This window comes from Aricia agestis, chromosome 16, assembly GCF_905147365.1.
Source record: "Aricia agestis chromosome 16, ilAriAges1.1, whole genome shotgun sequence".
Lineage (NCBI taxonomy): Eukaryota > Metazoa > Arthropoda > Insecta > Lepidoptera > Lycaenidae > Aricia > Aricia agestis.
In genome coordinates this window covers 11,595,774-11,619,546 of record NC_056421.1, presented here as the reverse complement: position 1 = coordinate 11,619,546, position 23,773 = coordinate 11,595,774, and the positions used below count along the sequence as shown (strand labels likewise).

Here is a 23,773-nt window from a genome sequence, read left to right as displayed (position 1 = left end):
GTCTTTCTGTCTGTCTGTTACCTCTTCACGCCCAACCGCTTAACCGATTTTGCTAAAAAAAAATAATTAATTATAAGATATTTTAATCCCTTTGTCCTCTAAATATTTGCATCTACCTCACTATCTCTGCAACACCCTAAGGTTTGGCTGGAAGAAAAAAAAGGCATTAAGCTCGCCTTTGTACTACGACGTGCAAAAAGTTTTTAAATAAAAATAAAAAAAAAAATAATAAAAAAAGTCCTTGGCGTGATGGATTTCAATTATCCTTGGTGCGAAAAATCTAAATAATAAAATAACAAAAAAGGATATGGGCGAACAGTCCATAGACGGCCCCAATTTTATAATTTAAAAAAAAAAACGATTTTGCTGTGGTATGGACAAAGGATACTTGTTTCTCTGAAAAAAGGACGGTTCCCGTGCGATAAACGATTTTTGGCGCAACGGAGTCGCGGGCGCCATCTAGTAACCATATAAAAGGATATCTTGAGAACTATTCGGAACACCTGTCTTTTTCTGAGGTCTTAATTAATTTATTTATTTGTAAGTTAATAATCTTTTTTTTTTATTAGCCTATTGTGTCCCACTGCTGGGCAAAGGCCTCCCCCAGGATCTTCCACTGTTCTCGCTCCTGCGCCACCGATAGCCAGCCTGGCTGGTATGCCTCCAGCTCGTCACGCCACCTTTTTCTAGGCCGGCCTCGGCGGCGGCGTCCATCTTCGGGTGCCCACTCGATTGAGACCCTTGCCCAGCGGTCAGGATGCATGCGGCTAAAGTGACCCGCCCACTCTCATTTCAGCTTGGCCGCCTTGACACCTACGTCTTTGATGTCTTTGGGAACGCAGTATGGTGTTTCTTATTTTATCGAGAAGCTTTACTCCTAACATACTGCGCTCCATTGCTCTTTGGCATACCCCGAGTTAACCCCCCGAGTTACCCCGAGTTTTAAGTTAATAATCTATTTTATCAAAATCGGTCAGCGTTATCCGACCACGAACCCTTTCTGACGCAGTTAAGAAATACTCCTGAAACACGTTACATAACTTGCGATAATCTTCGGCCTCTTGACTTGTAATTTCAGAATAAAAAATAACACGAAAGCTCCCCTCGCACACATTAGCCATTTCCCGTTCATATTATTGCCTCTTATACAATGCCTATCACAATATGAAAACATACGGAGTGAAAATTTGCTTCGAAACGCGACGGTAAACTTAATGAAAATCTTTGTCAGCAAAATATATACATAACAGTGCTTTCAGAAAATATTATAAATACTATTTTATTTATTGTCTAATTTACTTAAAAATTATTTTAACTCTAGGATTCTCGTCATCGATGTATTAGTCTCTTACAATGCAGGTTGCATTGTAAGAGCTGAGACGTTAAACTTGAAAATGGTTTTTATTGAGCAAATTAGTACTTCGATCGCAGATTCCAGGAAATGCTTTTGTATTCTATTGTTGTCGCGATCACCGGTGCTCTTATGGGGTTTGAAGAATTCAAACTTATTCATGACTATTCATTGATTATTATTATTAAGCTGTTCATTTTCGGTGCAATTTCATATTCGTATTTAGTGACATTGAACTTTTTATACTTAGTTAAAACTATGACTAACGTCAAAAAATTTCATACTTATTTTGAGATAATATTATACATACTTAATATTAATAATGTTATATGTAGGACGTAGGTATATTATTAATATTTTTTTTTGTGACTGGACTTTGTTTTCACCTAAATCCGGTAATATTAAAACAGATAAATAAAAATGATACTTTTAAGAACTATTATAAAATGCATATATTATTATGCAGTAAAATGTACAGTTTCGCGTCTGTCCTACTTTCGTATACGAACAAAACGTTAATTAAGTAATACAATAATGCATTTTATTACAATCTGAAAAAACGTGCCGTTGCATTCCAATTTTTCACTCCGTGTGTTTCCATTCAACCCTCTAGAGAGGGAAATTGCTTATAAATAAACACATTAATGTAAAAGCCGGATTTGAGAGTGTTAACGAGATTTATCGTGGCGTTATTGACTCGAAAGAATATGATCGGGCATATTTTTTTTTTCTTATTCTAGTAAGTATATTATACGAATAGGAATGTCTAATGTCTACATTCTTGCAATAAATATATTTCATTTTATTTCAAATTCAGTTTTTAAATAATAAAATAGACACTATAGAAGATTTAATTGTCAACGTACCGATAAGTGCCGACTGGACGCCCAAAAAAGAGCTCTGCTGTCATGTATCACAGGTCTCTTTTTACCACGCAGTGTTACTGATAGTGACATCTCACTTGCTCAGGCCTTTGCTTCTCTATTCCGCTAGGTATATTAACTTTATGGATAGTACGCAATACTATAGCTTGTCAAAAAAGAGGCTGTACAGTGTACATAATCTTGAAATCACATAAAAATATGAAAACCTTATTAAATCGAGATAAAAATGTGCATTGTGATAATATTTCAACCCCCTTACTAATAAACGCTGTATAAGCTTTAAATAGTTATACAGTGTTTTGTCTTCTTCAATCCAATTAAAAATGTCACTTGTGTTGTGTGACAGGAACAAAACACTGTATAACTATTCAAAGCTTATACTTACGTTAACGTTTATTAGTAAGGGGGAAAGTGTATAAGCAAGGGCGTACCGAGGGAGAGGCAGGGGGGGGGGGGGGGCAGCTGCCCCCCCCTGAATCATGTTGACGTCCCTACGTCCCCCCCCCACCCTGGTCCAGAACCTAGGTACGCCCATGTGTATAAGCGTTCTCTGTGGAAATACAAAGAGAAAAAACCACCATTTGAGCGCGATTACTTTTAGACTGCGTCTACTCTTTCTTGACAGACCTATAGCCTAATCCATACTAATATTATAAATGCGAAAGTATCTCTGTCTGTCTGTCTGTCTGTCCGTCTGTCTGTCTGTCTCGCTTTCACGCCAAAACTACTAAACCGATTGCAATGAAATTTTGTACACAGTTATTCTAGAATCTGAGAAAGGACATAGGCTACATTTTGATGTGGGAAAATATCTTATTTCCATGAAAATATCGATGAAAATTAATTCGCATTGCGCGTGGCCAGCGCTCATCCCGGGGGTCCTGGGTTTGAGTCCCGCAGGCGGAACAAAAAGATTTCAATGTTCCTGAGTCTTGGATGTGTATTAAAATAATATTTCAAAAATCTTAAAATATATATTTTATGTATAATATTATAAAAAATCCAGAAATATATCGATGCAATGAACATTTTAGTTCTAATACGATTCAACAGATGGCGTTTTATTTTTTACTTCATTGTAACATAGGACTAATCAAGCTTATTAGTTATTATGTTTTTGTTTATAGTTTTTAATACGTTAGAATATTATGTTTAATAATATTATCACTTGGTATAGTAATAATCAATCTATCTTATCTTATAGAACTCCTACTGCATTTCTAATATATGTGACAAGTTGACAGCAGAAGGCGCTCTAAAATAAAATAAAGGAGTTCGAGTGTAGGTACCGTGTTGGCCTATATTCCATCCAGAAAATAAATATCAATGCAATCAACATTTTAATTTTAATATATGAAAACAGATGGCGTTTTATTTTTTACTTCATTATTGTCACAGAACTAATCATACCTACTTTATTATATATTGTTTTTATTCATAACTAGCTGTTGCCCGCGACTTCGTCCGCGTGGACTTTAGTTTATAGCGCGCGGTGTCAACAAAATTTGTGTCTAATTTAAAAACTTTTTAAAATCCTGGTAAGTGGTACCCCTCTTAGGGCCGCGCTACACCGGAATGGCAGCGCTGAAAGTGCTGCCATTCCGGTGTAGCGCCGCCCTTAATTAATCAAAATACCCAAAAACAGCTGTGCAGTGTGCACATAATCTATACTAATATTATAAATGCGAAAGTGTCTCTGTCTGTCTGTCAGTCTCGCTTTCACGCCAAACGCCAAAACTACCGAACCGATTGTAATGAAATTTTGTATACAGATAGTCTAAAGCCTCAGAAAGGACAGAGGCTACTTTTTTACTGGAAAAAAGGGTTGTAAGGGGGTGAAAATGCGTATTTTTTTTCCAAATTAAGTTAGTTCCAAAAATTCATAATAGATGGCGCCGCGCGTCTTCTACATCGCGCTGACGCTTGCTCAAAAGTCTTTCTATAAGACGTGGTATCATCTTACATTTAGGTTTCGATTTTTTTCGATTGTTATATCTATTCTACGGTATTAAATAACTCAGTACTTTATCTGTGCAGTGACGCAACCTTAAACCTATCAATGATAAATAGTTTATGGGTAAAGTTGTGTAATTGGGGGCTAAATAAGCTTTAAAATTTGGCATAAAATATAAAGTTTAATATTAAAAAAAATACTTATTGTGTGCACACTGCACAGCTGTATTGATTTAAGGGGTACCAGGGTTTTTTTTATAAAAGCTTTTGACACCAATTTTGTTGACATCGCGCGCTATAAACTGAAGTCCACGCGGACGAAGTCGCGGGCAATAGCTAGTTATGTGGAATATAGTGTTGAATTAGTATTGTACATGAAGTTTGTCAGTTTGTGAGTACATCAGCCGTATTAATCGCGTGGCAGGTCTTCAATCACTCGAGTGATGAATGAACGGTGATCGATCATTGAGTGAACGACTGAACGAGTGAGCGGCAAATGTGTTTTTATAATGTCGTTATTGTCACACTTCAAATTGTCTTTTCCTTGTATTAATATCGGGGAATTATATTCTATTATATCCATAGTAACACTAAAAGTTTATCCGAGCTTTGTGAAGACTCGTGTCGTTTTTCTGCGTGGTAATAAACTTATATAATTTAAGGTAGTTTTTTATATTTATCTTCTCAATAAAATTCTCGTGTCACAATGTTAGGCCATGTACTCCACGGAAACGGCTTTACTGATTTTAACCAAATTTTATATGCATATTCAGTGGGTCTGAGAATCGGCTACTGGGTACTTTTTATATTGATAAGTGCATTTGTTGAATAAATAATAGTAAATTATTACAACTCGAGACTGACGGCAACCATTATTTATGCGACGGGATAGCGATGGACGTTGTCACTTGTCATGGTGACATACTTATTTAGTCACTTCAATAAAATAATATGGGTGAAACACTTTATATAGCAAAACAACATTTGCCGGGACAGCTAGTAAGTATATTATATTTTAATAGTAACCAAACCTTGACTAACCGATGATAATACATTTACACATAAATAAAAGTTACTGTGTTAAAGCACAAATCTGTAGGTTTGAATTATTAACTCTGAGATCCGAAAACAAGATAAGTAACACTCGTAATTATTATGGCCTTCGATGTTCTTCTTAATTAAAATTCTCAACCCATATTTTTATTTGTTGAAATTATAGAACGTTAATTAACCGCTTGCCCGCAACAATACTGTATTAACTCAAAAACATAATTTTAAGTTTATAGTGTTTTAAAGCTAAATTTTATGTATTTTATAAAAAAAATACACCTTCTATTTTACAAAATTACAGAAAAGTTTGTACTCACTATAAACTATAAAGTGTAAACTCTGATCGCTTCTTCTAAAAAACTGTTATACAATGTGTCCCGACACCGGTTTCCGATCCTTTAATGTCATGATCTATGGCATATTTTACCGACAAATTGGCTCTAAAAAATTTTCTCTCTCTCACGGTTGTAAAATGGCAGCCATTTTAATTTTTCTCGGGCTTTCACACTAATTTGACCAGTACTTCACATGTAAATATCCTATGAACATAAAAAAAGTCTCATTTGATAGCTGAATTTGTGGACTACGCTTATATAGGCAATATGTTATAAATTTCGTGGTATCAAACATAGAAAAACCCAAGTTTAAGAAAAAAAAATGTGTATTTTTTATTAATGGCTTTTTGTGGAAAATCTAGCAGATTAAACTGGTTATTTTTTATTTTAAATAGGTAGAGGAAGTTTTCATATTCTAAAATTCTTTTACTTCAATGCTTTAAGTCAGATAGTTTAGAAGTTATAACAATTTCCTTATGATGAGGTGGTGAGATTAGTATGAAGCCAGAGAAAAATATTTTTTTTCAAAAGTTGGAGAAAAAAAAATTAACTCATGATGTATGGCTTATATTAGTGACAAATTGGCTTTCAAATCATTTTTTTCTCCAACTTTTGAAAAAAAAATTTTTTCTCTGGCTTCATACTAATCTGACCACCTCATCATAAGAAAATTTAATAGTTTGCGAGAGAGACTCGTACAAACTGGTAAAATGTGTGTCCCCCCTCTAACTTCTAAAGTAGGGGCATGATATATCTAAATCTTATATCTTTAAACGAGCAATTCTTATATATATATATATATATATATGCTGGTAAAAATATTATTTGATGTACATTACTATAAAAACTACCAACGTAGTTTTTTATACGTCATAAATGGTAAGTAATTTTTTATATATTTTATAAAGTTACTTTTTTTAACTGCCTGCTAAACCAGAAAAGTTCCTCCATTCTAATTCACAATCCAAAGTGCTGTCACAAAATTGAAAATGCTTTGTTACTTAGGACTTTAAAATAATCTAACTCAATAGCCTGAAGGAGCCCTTAATGTTTTCTTTTGTTTCATAATGGCCGCCATCGGATGAAATTCGCGGGAAATGAGATGTGTCGATTCAAAATTGCCCATTTTGTGTTGACTTTTTCACTGCTGTAAGGATAGGTCATGATTTGATTTAGAGTGTCTCCAACGTGAATGACCCATTGGGGCAACGCAACTGATGTCTTAGTAATAGGGTATCGTTCTTACCCTTTGGGTACGAAGCCCTAAAAAATTAAATGAAAAAGGTGTTTATTCAGAAAACAAATATCGCCTTTAAATTTTGTATCTGCAAAACTGTATAACAGAGGATTACAGGAAATGAAAAGTGTGTGGCTTTTTCTAGGATTTTATTTCGTATGTTCGGAGTAAAGGAAAACGTGCAACGTAAAAGTTTGTAGCAGTCCTTCCTTACTTCAAAATAAGGATTTTGTGTTTGACAATGTTCAAGACTCTTAGAACCAGATTTCGCGAAGTTAGCAAAATCATTTTTTACATTAATGATAATATTTAATGGGTACTTAAACGCTATTCACGGTTTAAGGGAGTATAAAAGGGACATAAAATGGCTCGTAATGCCCTTATAATGTTTATGTTTTACTCAGTTCTTTATACTTAATGTTTGTACGATCAGAAAAGTTGATTCATAGGCAGTTGGCGGACCTATGTAATTTGGTGACGTTATGTCAAGACAGAACTACCAGTAGTTCGACTGCAACGAGACGGACAGGTTTCAATATCTGTCAAATTTGTCGGGTTTCACTAGGATTATAAACGGAATGTGCCTCGTGCTGGCTGATATAATTTATTTTTAAATATTTAAAATAAAGATTTCAAAATTGGATTCTGACAGTTTTAATCGCATGTGCCAAAACACAAACAACAATACGACCAAAGAGGAACACGTCCAGCGAATATATCATAGTTTTAAATTCGTAAGTAACAATTAAACTTTTTAATCGGGACTTAACGCGACTTATTTAAGTAGTAATGCTACTACGAGTACATACTTTTTCTCGACGTTTCGGCCGTGTTGCAACGGCCGTGGTCACGAGGGGACTGCAGGAGCGCGACGTCTTCGTTTGCACCGGGCGGTCGGTTCTACGACTACCCTCGAATTGTCCAATATTTGTGTTCCAATACACTGAAAGTCAGTAGGTTCACTGCGACACACAACACTAACTGTATCCGGGTTTACACTTATAGACAGAGGTGACACACGCGGTTTGCACTTATTGATCACTGGATTCCAGGCGGGCGACAATTTAAATCCGTCCTCACGATTGAAATTTTTGTACTTTTTAATTTCAATTGCTTCACGTATTACTCTTGTGTGGTAATGACGATCCGTTCTGCTGCTAGCAGAACATCTGCTTGATATGGGGACTAATCACTGGATGGAGCTACACGACCCTAAAATCCTCTCTACGGATCGTCATTACCACACAAGAGTAATACGTGAAGCAATTGAAATTAAAAAGTACAAAAATTTCAATCGTGAGGACGGATTTAAATTGTCGCCCGCCTGGAATCCAGTGATCAATAAGTGCAAACCGCGTGTGTCACCTCTGTCTATAAGTGTAAACCCGGATACAGTTAGTGTTGTGTGTCGCAGTGAACCTACTGACTTTCAGTGTATTGGAACACAAATATTGGACAATTCGAGGGTAGTCGTAGAACCGACCGCCCGGTGCAAACGAAGACGTCGCGCTCCTGCAGTCCCCTCGTGACCACGGCCGTTGCAACACGGCCGAAACGTCGAGAAAAAGTATGTACTCGTAGTAGCATTACTACTTAAATAAGTCGCGTTAAGTCCCGATTAAAAAGTTTAATTATAATGCAACGCGAAAGTTTAAAATGTTATCGTAAGTAACAAGTTAACAACCCTAGCGACGATTTTCGTCATAATACGTCAAATTAAAAAATTTCAACATCAGTTCTAAGTCGGTATACTCTATCATTCTGTCTACTCTGTTACTGCTAACACTGAATTGACATAATCCGACCGAATGACGTAGGTCCGTCAAGTTCCTATGAATCAATTTATTCGATGGTACTTGTAACAAAAGACACCTAAGCGTTAAAATGTTCCAATGTCGGATTCTAGCGGTTGGATACAAGCTTAAGATTCATAACAACTACAAATCAATGCGAATAAAGTAAATGCCATATTTCAATATCGATTATCGATATTAATATTATAGCTGCGAAAATGTGTCGTTACTTCTGTCTGTAACCACAGAGGCTTAATCGTGAAGACGTAAGTCACTTACGTCTCTGAATCATTTAAATTTATATAATAATAATAGCTCGCACACCGGTTTCGGTGACAGTGGCCGGTTTCATTGAAACCAGGCCAGCTACGCAGGAGTAATTTTTATTGTGCCCAAGTGTGTGCGCAGTACACAAGAGCACTCTCTATTCCTTTACTCTCATAACCCAGTGTGACAGACGACCGACACGACCGGCGAAAGATCAGGCGCAGGACCGACCTTTTTATATGCCAATCCGACGCATGAATCATCTTACTTGTCAGACAATCAGGTGATCAGCCTGCATTGTCCTAACCAAACTTGGAAATAACTTGTTTCCCACGCGGGAATCGAACCCACGACCTCCGAGTCAAGAGCCGCGCTCTATACCAGTAGACCACGGAGGCGGTAAAGAAAGGTATGAAAATAGTTCGGGACGCGAGAAAGGACTCAGGACAGCTGTTATTCTTAAAAATGTACGGTTCCCGCACGATAAATATATACAAGGTGTAACAAAATTAAGTGGTAATACTTAAGGGTGTGTATTAGTCCTCTGTATTGAAAATAGCAGCGCTGAAAGAGTGATTTTTTTCCAAACTTTTGTATCTCAGGCGCTTGACACAAATCAATTAAAAAAAATTGCTTTTTCAGTGCTGATACTTTCACAGTGGACACATAAAAATCCCTCAAGTATTATCACTTAGTTTTGTTGCATACTTATCGGAAACATCAAGTAATAAATAAAACCGAGATTATTCAATACAAAATATAAACGTAATAAATCTTAGATTCAGAATTTTCTAGTAAATATTTGAGAGCGAGAGAATTCGTATATCGACGGCGCACCAGCTGTCGACTGATGTCTATACAAAATTGAATTTTATTAAACTACCATATGGGAGATTTTCAAAACTGACAGCCGTGTGCTACAGTATAGTACAGTAGAACAACTCCTACGTTAAAGACGGATTAGGGATCTATTTCAGCGAGATAATTACGGCGGCTCAACCAATCGCTGCTAAGTGCTAACGTACGAAACGACAGGATGCAGAAAACTTTCATGCGGACCAGATCCGTGCGCGGGCGATTACAATAAATTAAATGCATGACAGGAAAAGTGCCCTAAGAGATAGAGCGCAACCAAAGGATATTACCTATGTCCACACTATGCGCTTTCGTCTTCAAACACACAAATAAAAGACAATATTACGTGCACTTTTTCCACTATATTTATTAATTACTACAAATTTATATTTATTTTTTGTAAAATACTTTCGTCTTCAATTTTCGTCATCTTCTTTCATTCAGCTTTCGTTTTGGCGCATTCAATAATTGAATGCGTCAACGAACGCAAAGCCAATATTGTCATGTTTTGTTTTTTGGATACGGTCAGAGGGCATGCCTCACGTTCGCTGTTGACTGCGCTATAACGTATGCCCTTCACGAACAGAAAAAGGCGCAGTGTGGACAAAGCTAATGAGTAACTCACCATAGAGCTATATGGACCATATTCCAGATTTATGTACTTAGCGGTTATTTTGGCCCGGTGAAATAATAGATCTTAAACACAGAGACAGACTAACGCGCGCGTGTCATTTTGCAACTCAAATTTTATCTGAAATCATTCTAATGAATTCGGGTGATCTAGTATTAATATGTTCTACTATTTATCATTTATACTGTGCTTGTGTATAGAAATGTTTGAGTATGTGAGATAATTTTGATTTTTCCGTATCCGAAATGTAGGCTGACAGCCTCTGACAATACTTTCATTATAAGCCAAATGCGCCACAGTCAGTATGCCTACGTAATTTAGTCAGGTTGTATCAAGTTGCCTGAAAGATAGCGATTTACAAGTATCTTTGACTTGACATAACTCGATAGAAGAACATCTTATAGGTATATAAAATTCTTGTGTCACAATGTTAGATAGCTTACGCCTCCGAAACGGCTTTACTGATTTTAACCAAATTTTATATGCATATTCAATCGGCTACTGGTTGGTACTACTAATATATATTCTGTGTTACTGGGTACTTTTAATATTGATAAGTGCATTGGTTGAATAAATAATAGTAAATTATTATAACTCGAGACTGTCGGCGACCATTGTTTGTGCGACGGGATAGCGATGGACGTTGCCATGGTGATATATTTATTTAGTCACTTCAATAAAATAATACGGGCGAAATACTCTATATGGCAAAGAAACGTTTGATGGGACAGCTAGTATTATTATATATTTGGCGTAGATTACAAAAAAAATACGCATGGCACTCGGAGAATGCCGCGATAAAGCTATTGCATAGCATTTATCATTTTATGAAGTCAGTAGGCCTACTAAGAAACCGTTTTGAGACTCAAACGATCGGACGAGAATGCCGCGTCTTACTCTATCAACGTCATTTCACGTTTGTTAGATAGACGTAGCATTCTCGTACGATTGTTCGAGTCTCAAAACGGTTTCGTGGTACGGCCCCTGGTTACGGAATTTCTTGTTTCGGTCGCCAAGCTCAAAGCCCGCAATAAGAGCTATGCAACAGCTTAAGCTTGAAATGTTTATTTGATGGATAAAATAGAATACTTACATATATTTTATTTTTTTATGAAATAAGGGAGCAAACGAACAAACGGGTCACCTGATGGGAAGCAACTTCCATCGCCCATGAACACTTGCAGCATCAGAAGAGGTGCAGGTGCGGCCTTTTAAGAGGGAATAGGGTAATAGGGGAGGGTAGGGATGGGAAGGGAAGGGAATAGGCGAGGGTAGGCAAGGGAATAGAGTGGGGGATTGGGCCTCCGGTAAACTCACTCACTCGGCGAAACACAGCGCAAGCGCTGTTTCACGCCGGTTTTCTGTGAGAACGTGGTATTTCTCCGGTCGAGCAGGTCCATTCGTGCCGAAGCATGGCTCTCCCACGTATAAAGACTCCAATGACAACAATCTGTGAATAAAATATAACTTTACTCATACTAATCTGCCGTTGCGTTTTGTGCTTCATCATACACCGCGCAGGTGATAAATACGTTGACGAAGATAGGTCTGTTGTATGCGGAACCCATGAGGAGGACCACGTAGTCCGAGCGAAGGCCTCCTTTGACGATCTCAGCTGTCGGTCCCGGGCTAACTCCTAAGCGATCGGTCACTTTTATATAGCTTATCTGGAAATTAACATCAAAATGTATAATTATAATATATTTTATTTTAAACGTGGGAGAGCCATGCTTCGGCACGAATGGGCCGGCTCGACCGGATAAATACCACGTTCTCACAGAAAACCGGCGTGAAACAGCACTAGCGCTGTGTTTCGCCGAGTGAGTGAGTTTACCGGAGGCCCAATCCCCTACCCTATTCCCTTCCCTACCCTCCCCTATTCCCTCTTAAAAAGGCAGGCAACGCACCTGCAGCTCTTCTGATGCTGCGAGTGTCCATGGGCGACGGAAGTTGCTTTCCATCAGGTGACCCGTTTGCTCGTTTGCCCCCTTATTACATAAAAAAAAAATGTACTTTGTCTCCTAAGGTGACGCCGCGTTAAATTAAAAAACCGTGTTGGATATGATTTAGATTGCTTGTTTTCTATGAGCGGCCGGCCCGGCCTCTCATAGAAAACAAGCAATGGCACAGCAAAAATGGACAAAATGGTTTTTGTCGCGTAAATTAAAAACATAATTACATTTCGTATAAGCTATGGGCAAATTAAAGTGTATGCTTGAACCAATCTATGTACAATTTTTAGAAGATTAAATCACTCTCCTCTGTTTGGAATCTCTTCTTTTACTGTTAATGTTAGGCGAATTGTGGGTACCACCACAGTGGCAACTAGAATAGCCTCTTTTTTTCCAGTAACACATTGGAGTTTTGTCTTTAAAATGACTTTCTTTAACACTATCAGAGAAGTTGATTCCTAGGCAGATGGGATACCTACGTTGCGGTGGGTTGATCGTGCCCGTAACTATGCCTAAGTGGGGAGTGGAGCACCATGGGGTTTTAGTGGGTAGTTTCTCGGAGAGTCCCACATACTCCGGCCGATGTCGCCAATCCGCCGGGGATGCGTAATGCATTTCCCCATGAAAAAAAGGCAGACGGGAAACCTACGTAGTGGTCGCGTTACGTCAAACCCAGCCGACAGATCAAAATTAACATTAAAATTGTCATGATCCGACCAAATGACGTGGGTCTGTCAACTATGGGAATAGGAATCAATTTCCTCGACGGTATCTAAATTTCAGAGAAGTCCAAATAACTGTCCTTATTTCGATATTGTTGCTGTCCTAATTTTAATAAGCACTTAAAATTAGGTATCTCTGATGGTTTCTTACCGGGCATTCCACCTTCTTGTAATAGTAATCAAAAACTCTTTTGAATGGTATCCTCGGTCTATAAAACCTGTCGTTAGCCACTACCAAGTCTTTCTCTCTGAAGAAACCCGTGAAGACCTCTTTAAAATTCGATCCGTACGATGCGAATATAATACAGAATAACACGATAAGTCTTATCGAATACATTTCTGTGTCTAGCGATAATAATTTTATGTTTTACGATTGTTTTAGTACTGGAATTTATTACTTGTTTTCATTACTAAAAGATTACAATATAAGATTTTTAAGCTCCAATGTAAACAAAAGATTGTTATGAGTTTGACATATTTGTCTGATTATGTGTGTGTGTGTGTATGTGTGTTCGTAGCATCGTAGTAGCAAACATAGCATTGTAGGACATTTTTAACCGACTTCAAAAAAGGTGGACCCATATGTATGCAATATTTCCAGAACTGCCCAGTTTTCGTATATTATGTTAGTATTTATCAGAGTCTGAACAAATGTGCCAAATATTATATAATTATTATAAAAGATGTTATCTTTGTCACAGGGTAAACTATATTTTTGGTGAGATATCTTTTTTAAATACTTACTATTATTTATAACTTCATTTTAAATTATTTTATTAGTATGGAGGTACTATAATAGGAAGTATTTAGGTATGTTTACGTTTCAACAAAGGCTTAATATAGCGTGGGTTATTCGAACAAACGTACAGAACCACGCTACCGTTTAATATTTGATTACAGGCACAAATTAACTCTTTACAATTTGTCGTAATTATAATTCCCATTATTTTCAACACAAAAGCCTTTTGATTTTCAATTTTCAATGTTGTATTTATATAACTCGTCAATCAATAATAAATGATTATTTCCAAAACCCCTTATTATGCCAATGATATTATGTTATGTTAGTAAATGAGTGCCATGTTAGTAAATGAGTGAGTGTGCGTACACTCACTCATTTACTAACATGACGTTGAGGTTTATTTCGCGGAATATTGCTAAAAATAATAACATACAATTTTTTTTGTCCCTTAGGATTTTAATAAACCTTGTTACTTACGTAAATCATCAGTCTTAATATATTTGGATACTGAATATACATAAAATCTACATTTTTCTGTTTCTTTCCATGGGCCGGCTCGACCGGAGAAATACCACGTTCTCACAGAAAACCGGCGTGAAACAGCGCTTGCGCTGTGTTTCGCCGAGTGAGTGAGTTTACCGGAGGCCCAATTCCCTTCCCTATCATCCCCTATTCCCTTCCCTCCCCTATTACCCTATTCCCTCTTAAAAGGTCGGCAACGCACTTGCAGCTCTTCTGATGCTGCGAGTGTCCATGGGCGACGGAAGTTGCTTTCCATCAGGTGACCCGTTTGCTCGTTTGCCCCTTTATTTCATTAAAAAAAAAAATTTAAGCTATGGATTCCCGCAAAGTAACGCCTGATTCTATTAACTATTTAAGGGGAAAATGAGTAATAATAATATGTTATTTATCCACTTCTTTCACTTACGTCTTCAATTATGTATACTTAAAAATATATATAGGTAAAGCGGAAGAGTTTGTTTGTTTGAATGCGCTAATCTCAGGAACTACTGGTCCGATTTGAAAAATTCTTTCAGTGTTAGATAGCTCATTTATGGAGGAAGGCTGTAGGCCTTTCTAGGATTTTATTACGCTAAGGAGCGAAGAAATAGAGGAAAATGGTTTAGATCTGTCGGCGACAATTCTACCTATAGTCAAAATCATGAGACTTCGTAAACTATAAAGGTGCAGTTGGAACCGAGCGCCACGCGACAACTGCAGACGACGTGCCGCCGCGACACCACTGGTTTCTATGAAATACCCTCCGCAGCTAGCGACACGAAGCTAGCGACACTTATTCATAGAAAGTAGAAACCAGTAGTGTCGCGACGACACGTCGTCTGCAGTTGACGCGTGTCGATCGGTTCCAACTTGCACCTTAAAGTGCACCGGAACTGTCAGCGGCTGTTCTATCTATAGTCAAAATAGAAACGCCTCCGTGGTCTAGTGGTATAGAGCGTGGCTCTTGACTCGGAGGTCGTGGGTTCGATTCCCGCGTTGGAACATGTTATTTCCAAGTTTGGTTAGGACAAAGCAGGCTGATCACCTGATTGTCTGACAAGTAAGATGATCCATGCGTCGGATGGGCATGTAAAAAGTCTGTCCTGCGCCTGATCTCTTGCCAGTCGCGTCGGTCGTCCGTCCAACTGGCACAATAGACATAACTTCGACTGATAAGAGACGGGCGTGTATTAATATCTGTCATTTCTTTAGGGTTTCGCCAGGATAAGTTAAGGGCTGGCGCGCTGGCTATATAATTTATTTTTAAAATGAAGATTTTGAAATTGAATTCTGACAGTTTTCTTAGCATGTGCCAAAATATAAACAACAACTAAATTTTTAGGTAACGACCCCAGCGACGACTTTTGTCATAATACGTCAAACTTAAAAATTTTAACCTCAGTTCTAAGTCGGTATACTCTATAGTTCTGTCTACTCTACCACTGGGTTATGAGAGTAAAGGAATAGAGAGTGCTCTTGTGTACTGCGCATACACTTGGGCACTATAAAATTACTCCTGCGTAGCTGGCCAGCTGGTTTCAATGAAACAGGCCACCGTCACCGAAACTGGTGTGGGAGTATAATTATTATTATTATATAGTCAAAATCCTGAAGTTAGGCGTAAACTATGATGTTCCTTGCTCACATGTCAGTCTAGTTATTCAAGATCCAAGCAATAACATTGTCAGTCGGCGAGGCGCAATGCCGCACTTGATTTGACGCCACCTCAAGCAATGCGAATCGCTCGACCGTTTCCCTTTCGAATAACAGAATATGCTAATGATTTACGCTTTCATACCTAACATAAAATTAAATTAAAAGCTGAAAGAGTAACTTATTGACTTTCGTATGGGGAAATCCCTGACCCTGCGCGTGCCAAACGAGTCACCAAAAAAATCTTTTTTAGCGCTGCTACTTCCACAGTGAACTCTATGTAACACATACCCACCCTTAAATGCATTGCAATAATAATAATATTCTAATAATATCTATGGACGCTTCACACCACGTCAGTGAAACAGCGCTTGCGCTGTGTTTCGCCGAGTGAGTGAGTTTACCGGAGGCCCAATCCCCTGCCCTATTCCCTTCCCTACCCTCCCCTATTACCCTATTCCCTCTTAAAAGGTCGGCAACGCACCTGCAGCTCTTCTGATGCTGCGAGTGTCCATGGGCGACGGAAGTTGCTTTCCATCAGGTGACCCGTTTGCTCGTTTGCCCCCTTATTTCATAAAAAAAAAAAAAGTCTGGCCCTGCGGTAAGTACCTGAAGGACTTGTGTTACGGGTACCAGACGACGGAAATATATTTAATACTTTTATAAGTACTATACATAATAATATTATATTTAAGATTTTTATATTATGATACACATCCATGACCCAGGAACTTTGATAACTTTTTGTTCCGTCTCCGGGATTTGAACCCACGACCCCCGGTTTACCAACAGCCCACCAACTGAGTCACAGAGGTCGTCAAATGCAATGCATTTAGCGTAGCATTTAGCTTAATAATTTTAAAGTTTGTTTTCAAGTTTCTCTAAGTCTGTGTGCAGTTTGTGTTCCTAAACTAGCTACCTAACCTAACCTAGTATAAAACAATTGTTTACAAAATTCTGTGTCTGTTTTATTTCGACTGTCTAAAATTCAGTGACCGTGTCCTTATTTATTCAGGCTTCACAGAATCACTAAACAAATAAAATGGCAGACGTAAAACAAGACACAGCTGTATATTCTTACGATTCAATATTTTATAATGATGACGCTCGCGATTCCGTTGCGCCAAAATTCATTTATTGCGCGGTAACCATATTATTATATTTTCCCACGATAAAATGTAAAATAGGTTCGGTGGTTTAGGCGTGAAAAGGTAACAGACAGACAAACTCGCATATATAAGGCCGGCAACGTACTTGCATCTTAATGTACCGAGCATCCATGGGTGACGGTAGTTGCTTTCCATTCAGTTGACCCGTTTGCTCGTTTGCCCCTTATTTTATTTAAAAAGAAAGTAAGTTACTATTGGATACTTATGGATAAATATTAGTTACTACTTAATACATAGAACAGTACTTACCTAAAATAATAAGTAGGTAAGTATGTACCATTATGTGCAATCATAAAATCATTGGCATTCTGAAAAACTTTTTAAAGTAGGTATTAATTTACTAACCTGAACACTTTTTGATTTACTCATCAAAATACGGGACTGGTCCCCACTATATAATATCCCAACAAAGTGTTGGGATATTAAATACCAATTAAGAGTAGATTAGTTCCTAAAGACCTCGCTAGATGGCGCTGATAGTCGCCTACATCGCACTATCGGTAGTCATAGACTCACAGATATAGCCTACCGTAAGTACTTAATAATACATAGCTAGAATTTTGAAATTTTCAATTTTTGCGAGTCTCATTTATAGTACTTGGTACTAATTGGAGACACTATAATTAAAGTAATGCGCCGTATTTTTTCTTTTATTTAATGAAAGAAGGGGGCAAACGAGCAAACGGGTCACCTGATGGAAAGCAACTTCCGTCGCCCATGGACACTCGCAGCATCAGAAGAGCTGCAGGTGCGTTACCGGCCTTTTAAGAGGGAATAGGGTAATAGGGGAGGGTAGGGATGGGAAGGGAAGGGAATAGGGGAGGATAGGGAAGGGAATTGGGCCTCCGGTAAACTCACTCACTCGGCGAAACGTGTGTGAGAACGTGGTATTTCTCCGGTTGAGCCGGTCCATTCGTGCCGAAGCATGGCTCTCCCACGTATGTATGAAGCAAAAGCAACATAATCTATGAGTAAACTTCGTCGAAAACGACGAAATTAATTTTGAAGTTTAGTTAGGGTCGAAGCACACTAGCTACATCATAATAATATTAATACGTGAACGAAAAACTTTGTAACCCATTTTACGAAAAATGGTGAAAAGTAGGTGCATGAAATTTTGCACAGTAATAGTTTATATGGTGAAGGAGTGTATCGAACTAATATTATTTTGAAATTATGATTTTATCATACATTTAAAAAAAAAAACTTTACACACACTACAACACACACACACACATGAGAAATGACAGATTTTTTAGTGACAACCTATACATACGAATTATACTCTTTTATTTATGGTTGAAGTCTGTTAACAACGAGTTGACAAATTGAAAATGGATTAGGTATAGTTTTTTTTATTGAATCTAAGATACTATTAGACAATTCTTACACGGCCAGTCTGAGATCAGCTGAGTCCCAGAGACAAGAGTTGAAAAAAGTGATAAAGTCAATATTTTTTACAAAATATAGGTAGTCGTCCTACTGTCGTTGAAACTAAGACCATTGGGCGATATCTAGTCTTGTTTATTTTGGGCTTATGTTCTACTACTGGGTAAAGACTGTAGACTGTAGGGTAGGGTAAAGACTGTAGGGTACAAGTTGGAACCGAGCGACACACAACAATTACTGAAGACGACATGTCGTCGCAATATTATTTGTTTGTATGTATTTCTATGAAATACCCTCTGCAGCTAGCGACACGAAGCTAGCGACACTCATTCATAGAAATACCAGCGGGGCTAAAATGGTCGCTTTGGAGAATCGCACTAACCGCCGTACTCAGAGACATTAAGTTATGATTAACCTTAAATTAAATTAAGAGTTTGACAGATAATGTATGGGGCTTATGTCAAAATTTTGAATTAATTACATATAATTAAATAATGTTCCACTCTGAGTGCGGCAGTAAGAATCATAATATGATTCATTTTTTTTAATCGCAAAATTCAAGTCTGCTTGCAATTCATGTCTACAACTCGACAAGTCTTTAAGTGAACGCCCACGTTCATATTCAACCTTGTCGCACCGTAGTAATTCGTATTAATTTGACATTTGTCAGTTTGACAGTTTTGACAGTTCATTTGCTGAATTGATTGAGAGGAATTGCTTAATGTGACCATTTTAGCCCCGCAGTAGTGTCGCGACAACGCGTCTTCTGCTGCCGAACCTATAGAAGAAAAAATGATTGCCTTTCTTTAAAAATATATGGGAGAGTTTGTGTCCTTTATGATTATTCTTATCATTTTAGTTACAGTTTTATTTAAGTGTCGATCAATTCAAATATTAAAAATGTTGATTTTCTGACTAAACGTGTGAAGAATATACACAAGAATATACCTACATAATATATAAAATAATTGACGTTACCATAACCTTGTAATAATTGAAAGCGAATACTGTATTAAAATTTGTAAAAAAATACTAAAAAGTATTAAAATATAATTCTTATTATTTAATAATAAGTACCTTTTTTAGGATTGCCCTAAATTTCAACTGAAATAGGTACAGTTGAGTACTAAATCTTCATAATTTTGAAGTCAGTAGTCAGGCGTAAGTTTTATGTCAAGAATCTGAGCAAGTTTAGGAGCTAGTGCCAACTAGTCATTCTTTTTTTACTGTACTTGGTATTATTTAATTTAGGAAATACTGGAAGTTTCATCGAAAACGGTTCAGTAGATGTGGAATTTTATTTATACGCCAACCAACAGTTCTATATACTTAATATTCAATGTAAAACTTATCTTAAGTTTTTCTTATCTTTATGAAATATTCAGCACTCAGAACTTCAACTGACCACAAAGGAACTCCGTAATACTTGTCTTCATAATTTTTCTGTTTCTCATTATCTGTAGACAAAAGACAACAGCATTAAGACTAAATATAGTACGACTAACTTCGGTGAAACTTTTTCATTACTCGGAGAGTAGAGGGAAGATACTAACATTGAAAGTTTGCAACTTTCCTACTCGTATACCCTGTTCAAATACAATTTAATCTAAATGTTATGTTGTTCTGTATGCTCTCTCTATATCTATTGGAATTTATTAAAATTTTTTTTATGAAATAAGGGGGCAAACGAGCAAACGGGTCACCTGATGGAAAGCAACTTCCGTCGCCCATGGACACTCGCAGCATCAGAAGAGCTGCAGGTTCGTTGCCGGCGTTCTAAGGAGTAATAGGGAAGGGAATAGGGGAGGGTACGGAAGGGAATAGGGGTGGGTACGGAAGGGAATAGGGGAGGGTACGGAAGGAAATAGGGGAGGGTAGGGAAAGGAAAAGGGTAGGGGATTGGGTCTCCGGTAAACTCACTTACTCGGCGAAACACAGCGGAAGCGCTGTTTCACGCGGTTTTCTGTGAGGACGTGGTATCTCTCCGGTCGAGCCGGCCCATTCGTACCGAAGCATGGCTCTCCCACGTCAAAAAATTATGCAAAGGTCGGAGCAAAGGGCGCTACTAGCACTACTACTTAAGGCGCAGTGGTTGTTGCAACTACGTAGAATGGGTTTTTTAAATAATGTTTTTTGTAAAGGAAATGTCATTATTTAAGTATAAAAATGTACCATTTTAAAATTGAGAAAATTTCCTATACGCTAAGGTATATCAGTACACAATTTGAAAAATTCTGCTCGATAGAAAAAAATCACAAAGATGACTGTTATAACACTGTTTTTCATAATCAAATCATTTTATGGCTAAATTACACACTTTCTAGAAAAAACAAAAAATGTAGTATATGTGTCGTAACCTAACCTAAACGATTTGATATTTAAAGTATTTGATTTGTGTAATACTAAAAACAAAAGGTTTTTTCTCCTATTTCCTATTATCAAGGCACGCTGATATGAATGTTATTTTAATGTCCTTTACGTCAATATTCGTACTGTACGTACGACAGACATCGACCTGCTAGTTTTAGGGACTACTGGGCCAAAAACTTTGAATCCCTTTTGACGAAAAATGCGGAAACGTAGGTGAATGAAATTTTGCACAGTTATAGTTCATAATATTATGGTGAAGGAGTGCATCGAGCTAATATTATTTTGAAATTTTGCTTTTATCAACACACACACTAGGAGATTTTGATTGACAAGCCTATACACACGAATTGCACTCTTTTATTTATGGGCTTTTATAAAAGGGGTTTATTACTGTAATTTACCCATCAGAGTCGCGGGCTAAAGTCCTGTATAAAATTCATCAATTCATACTCTTTGAGTATCATCAATTCTTGCGAGAGGTATGGAGAGGGTCAAGAATCAAAAATGCTGATTTTTTCTCACTCGCCTGCCTTGTTAAAAGAGCTTGAACTTCAGGGTTGCTTCATAAAAAATATACAAATATAATTTTATTTCAGTTTGCAAAAGATCTCTAAAGAACTTAGCGTTATATCGCTAAAAATGTTTTTCACAAAAAGTTTTATATCACCGTACATTTTTCCGCAAATATAGATACTTAAAAGTACATCTTTTTCAGCGAATGAAAACCTCCATACTTATGAAAATTGTCTTAGCACGACAAGTGGTAACACACAACACTGCTCTCTAAATTCTTACATTTGTATGGATAGCGGTACCCATGTGGGTACGGGTGTGTACCCTTTTCGGGTAAAATTATTTACAAACCGCGAGGGTAGGCGATAAATTTCGGCATCACGAGCCAACGGCCCATAGCTCATCTCTGTAGATACGTAAATCATTTGACAAATGATCCACACCGCCCCACTTATGAAACAGATTGGCGTAAACTGGCGAGGTCATGATGATGATGACCTTACATCATCATCATCATCACGACTAGATGATTTTGACGCCCCCGTGGTTTAGAACGTGGGACCTGACTCGAAGATCGCGGGCTCGATTTCCGCTTTGAAAACGTGTTATTTTCAAGTTTGGTTAGATGCAGGCTGATTATCTAATTGTCAGACTCTGCACAAGTAAGAGAACGGCTGAATCAATTTGACTACTTTTAGTCTTGAAACGTTCATAGAAGTCTATATAAGGTTTATAAAAAGTGCACCGGGTCATTTAGTTTATAATAATAATCATGAGTAGTATTTATACTTCTAAATCAGATGTCGAGGGTCCGAAAATTTCATTTTCCCAAAAAAAAAAACAACAAAACACTGAAAAAATATAAGGTAAAAAACTGTATTAACGGAGCAACTAATTCGAAAATAAGCGACAGTCTGTCTGGATTAACCCAACACGAGGTGACGGGGTAAAAAAAGCCAGCATTAATTTAGCCCCGGTCGCAATATGTCTCCCAAAACTTTCCAATTTACACAAACCGATCGTAAATCTGGCGAGCTTTGTCTGAAATTTTAAAATATTACCGGCGAGGCCACGGCAGCGGTCCAAGATACCCCGGATTACAATTTAAGGGTTGATTTATACAAAGCAAGTTAAGGGTTAACACGTATCCTTGATTAGTAATAAGCTTGATATATTAATCGGTTTTTGGGTTTTAAAGTTTTGATGAATTGTTTGCGTATGGAATAACTAATTTTGCTGTTTCGGGCGCCGTTAAGTAGTAGGAACTAGGAACCCTTTTAAATATTAACTGTGTGTGTAACGTAGGAAGTTTTTCGATGTTCGTGGGATTATTATATTTTAAACGCCTCCGTGGTCTAGTGGTATAGAGCGCGGCTCTTGACTCGGAGTTCGTAGGTTCGATTCCCGCGTTGGAAACATGTTATTTCCAAGTTTGGTTAGGACAATGCAGGCTGATCACCTGATTGTCTGACAAGTAAGATGATCCATGCGTCGGATGGGCATGTAAAATGTCGGTCCTGCGCCTGATGTCTCGCCGGTCGTGTCGGTCTTCCGTCCCACTGGGTTATGAGAGTAAAGGAATAGAGAGTGCTCTCGTGTACTGCGCACACACTTGGGCGCTATAAAATTACTCCTGCGTAACTGGCCTGGTTTTAATGAAATCGGCCACCGTCACCGAAACCGGTGCGGGAGCTATTATATTTTGGTCCCATTTAAAAGTATTCATCTAAAATAGTTTTTTCGATGACGACATAATATTATAGCTACGATGTCACATGCTACGACGTAGAGCTAAGAATTACGATGTCACGTGCTACGGCGTAGAGCTACAACGTATCGTGTTTCGACGTAGAGCTACGACATCACGTGCTACGACGTGGAGCTACGATGTTACGTGCTACGGCGTAGAGCTACAATGTATCGTGTTTCAACGTAAAGTTACAATGTACCGTGTTTCGACGTAAAATTACGATGTCACGTGCTATGGCGGGCGTAGCGTTAATACGACGACGTTATGTTGAGACACTCATGCCTCTAAGAAAAAATAATTATAGTATCCTTGTGTCACAAGATCCTTATAAGATTGAATTGGTTTGTGTTAATAATTGTGGGTTTTAGTGACAATCAGTCTGTTCCAAAGAGATTCCAGGAGCCAATTTACCATTTAACCTTTTTCTGTTCGTTTTCAGTCATCAAAATCTTTTCTTTCAAATCAACTTTACCAATACCTTTTAGTGTAACGAATATTAGGCGATTGGCTCTGACCTGGACCGAACCTGATCGAGTGAACCGAATTGAGCATCTGCTGATTCCTTATCGGGTTACATTACTGGGAAGAATGGGAATTTGGAGCGATAGAAATGGATGTGGCGATTTTATTAGATTGAACGAAAATATGTGAACTGA

The 23,773-nt window shown here is 37.7% G+C and overlaps 1 protein-coding gene across 1 annotated transcript; it reads right to left on the bottom strand.

The window, feature by feature from the left end:
- Positions 1-11,809: 11,809 nt before the first annotated feature.
- Positions 11,810-13,406, bottom strand: LOC121734775. Its single transcript, XM_042125390.1, has 2 exons — positions 13,182-13,406; positions 11,810-12,023 (listed from the first exon to the last, which is right to left on the bottom strand). The coding sequence occupies exons 1-2, from the start codon at positions 13,365-13,367 to the stop codon at positions 11,835-11,837; spliced, it is 375 nt and encodes a 124-aa protein (XP_041981324.1). The 5' UTR covers positions 13,368-13,406; the 3' UTR covers positions 11,810-11,834.
- Positions 13,407-23,773: the final 10,367 nt, after the last annotated feature.

Excerpts from the sequence above, each read along its gene's own strand:
- LOC121734775 (XM_042125390.1), bottom strand. The coding sequence starts at position 13,367 with ATGTATTCGATAAGACTTATCGTGTTATTCTGTATTATATTCGCATCG. Across the intron at positions 12,024-13,181 it reads ACAAGAAGGTGGAATGCCCG|ATAAGCTATATAAAAGTGAC; the intron begins GTAAGAAACCAT and ends GTTAATTTCCAG.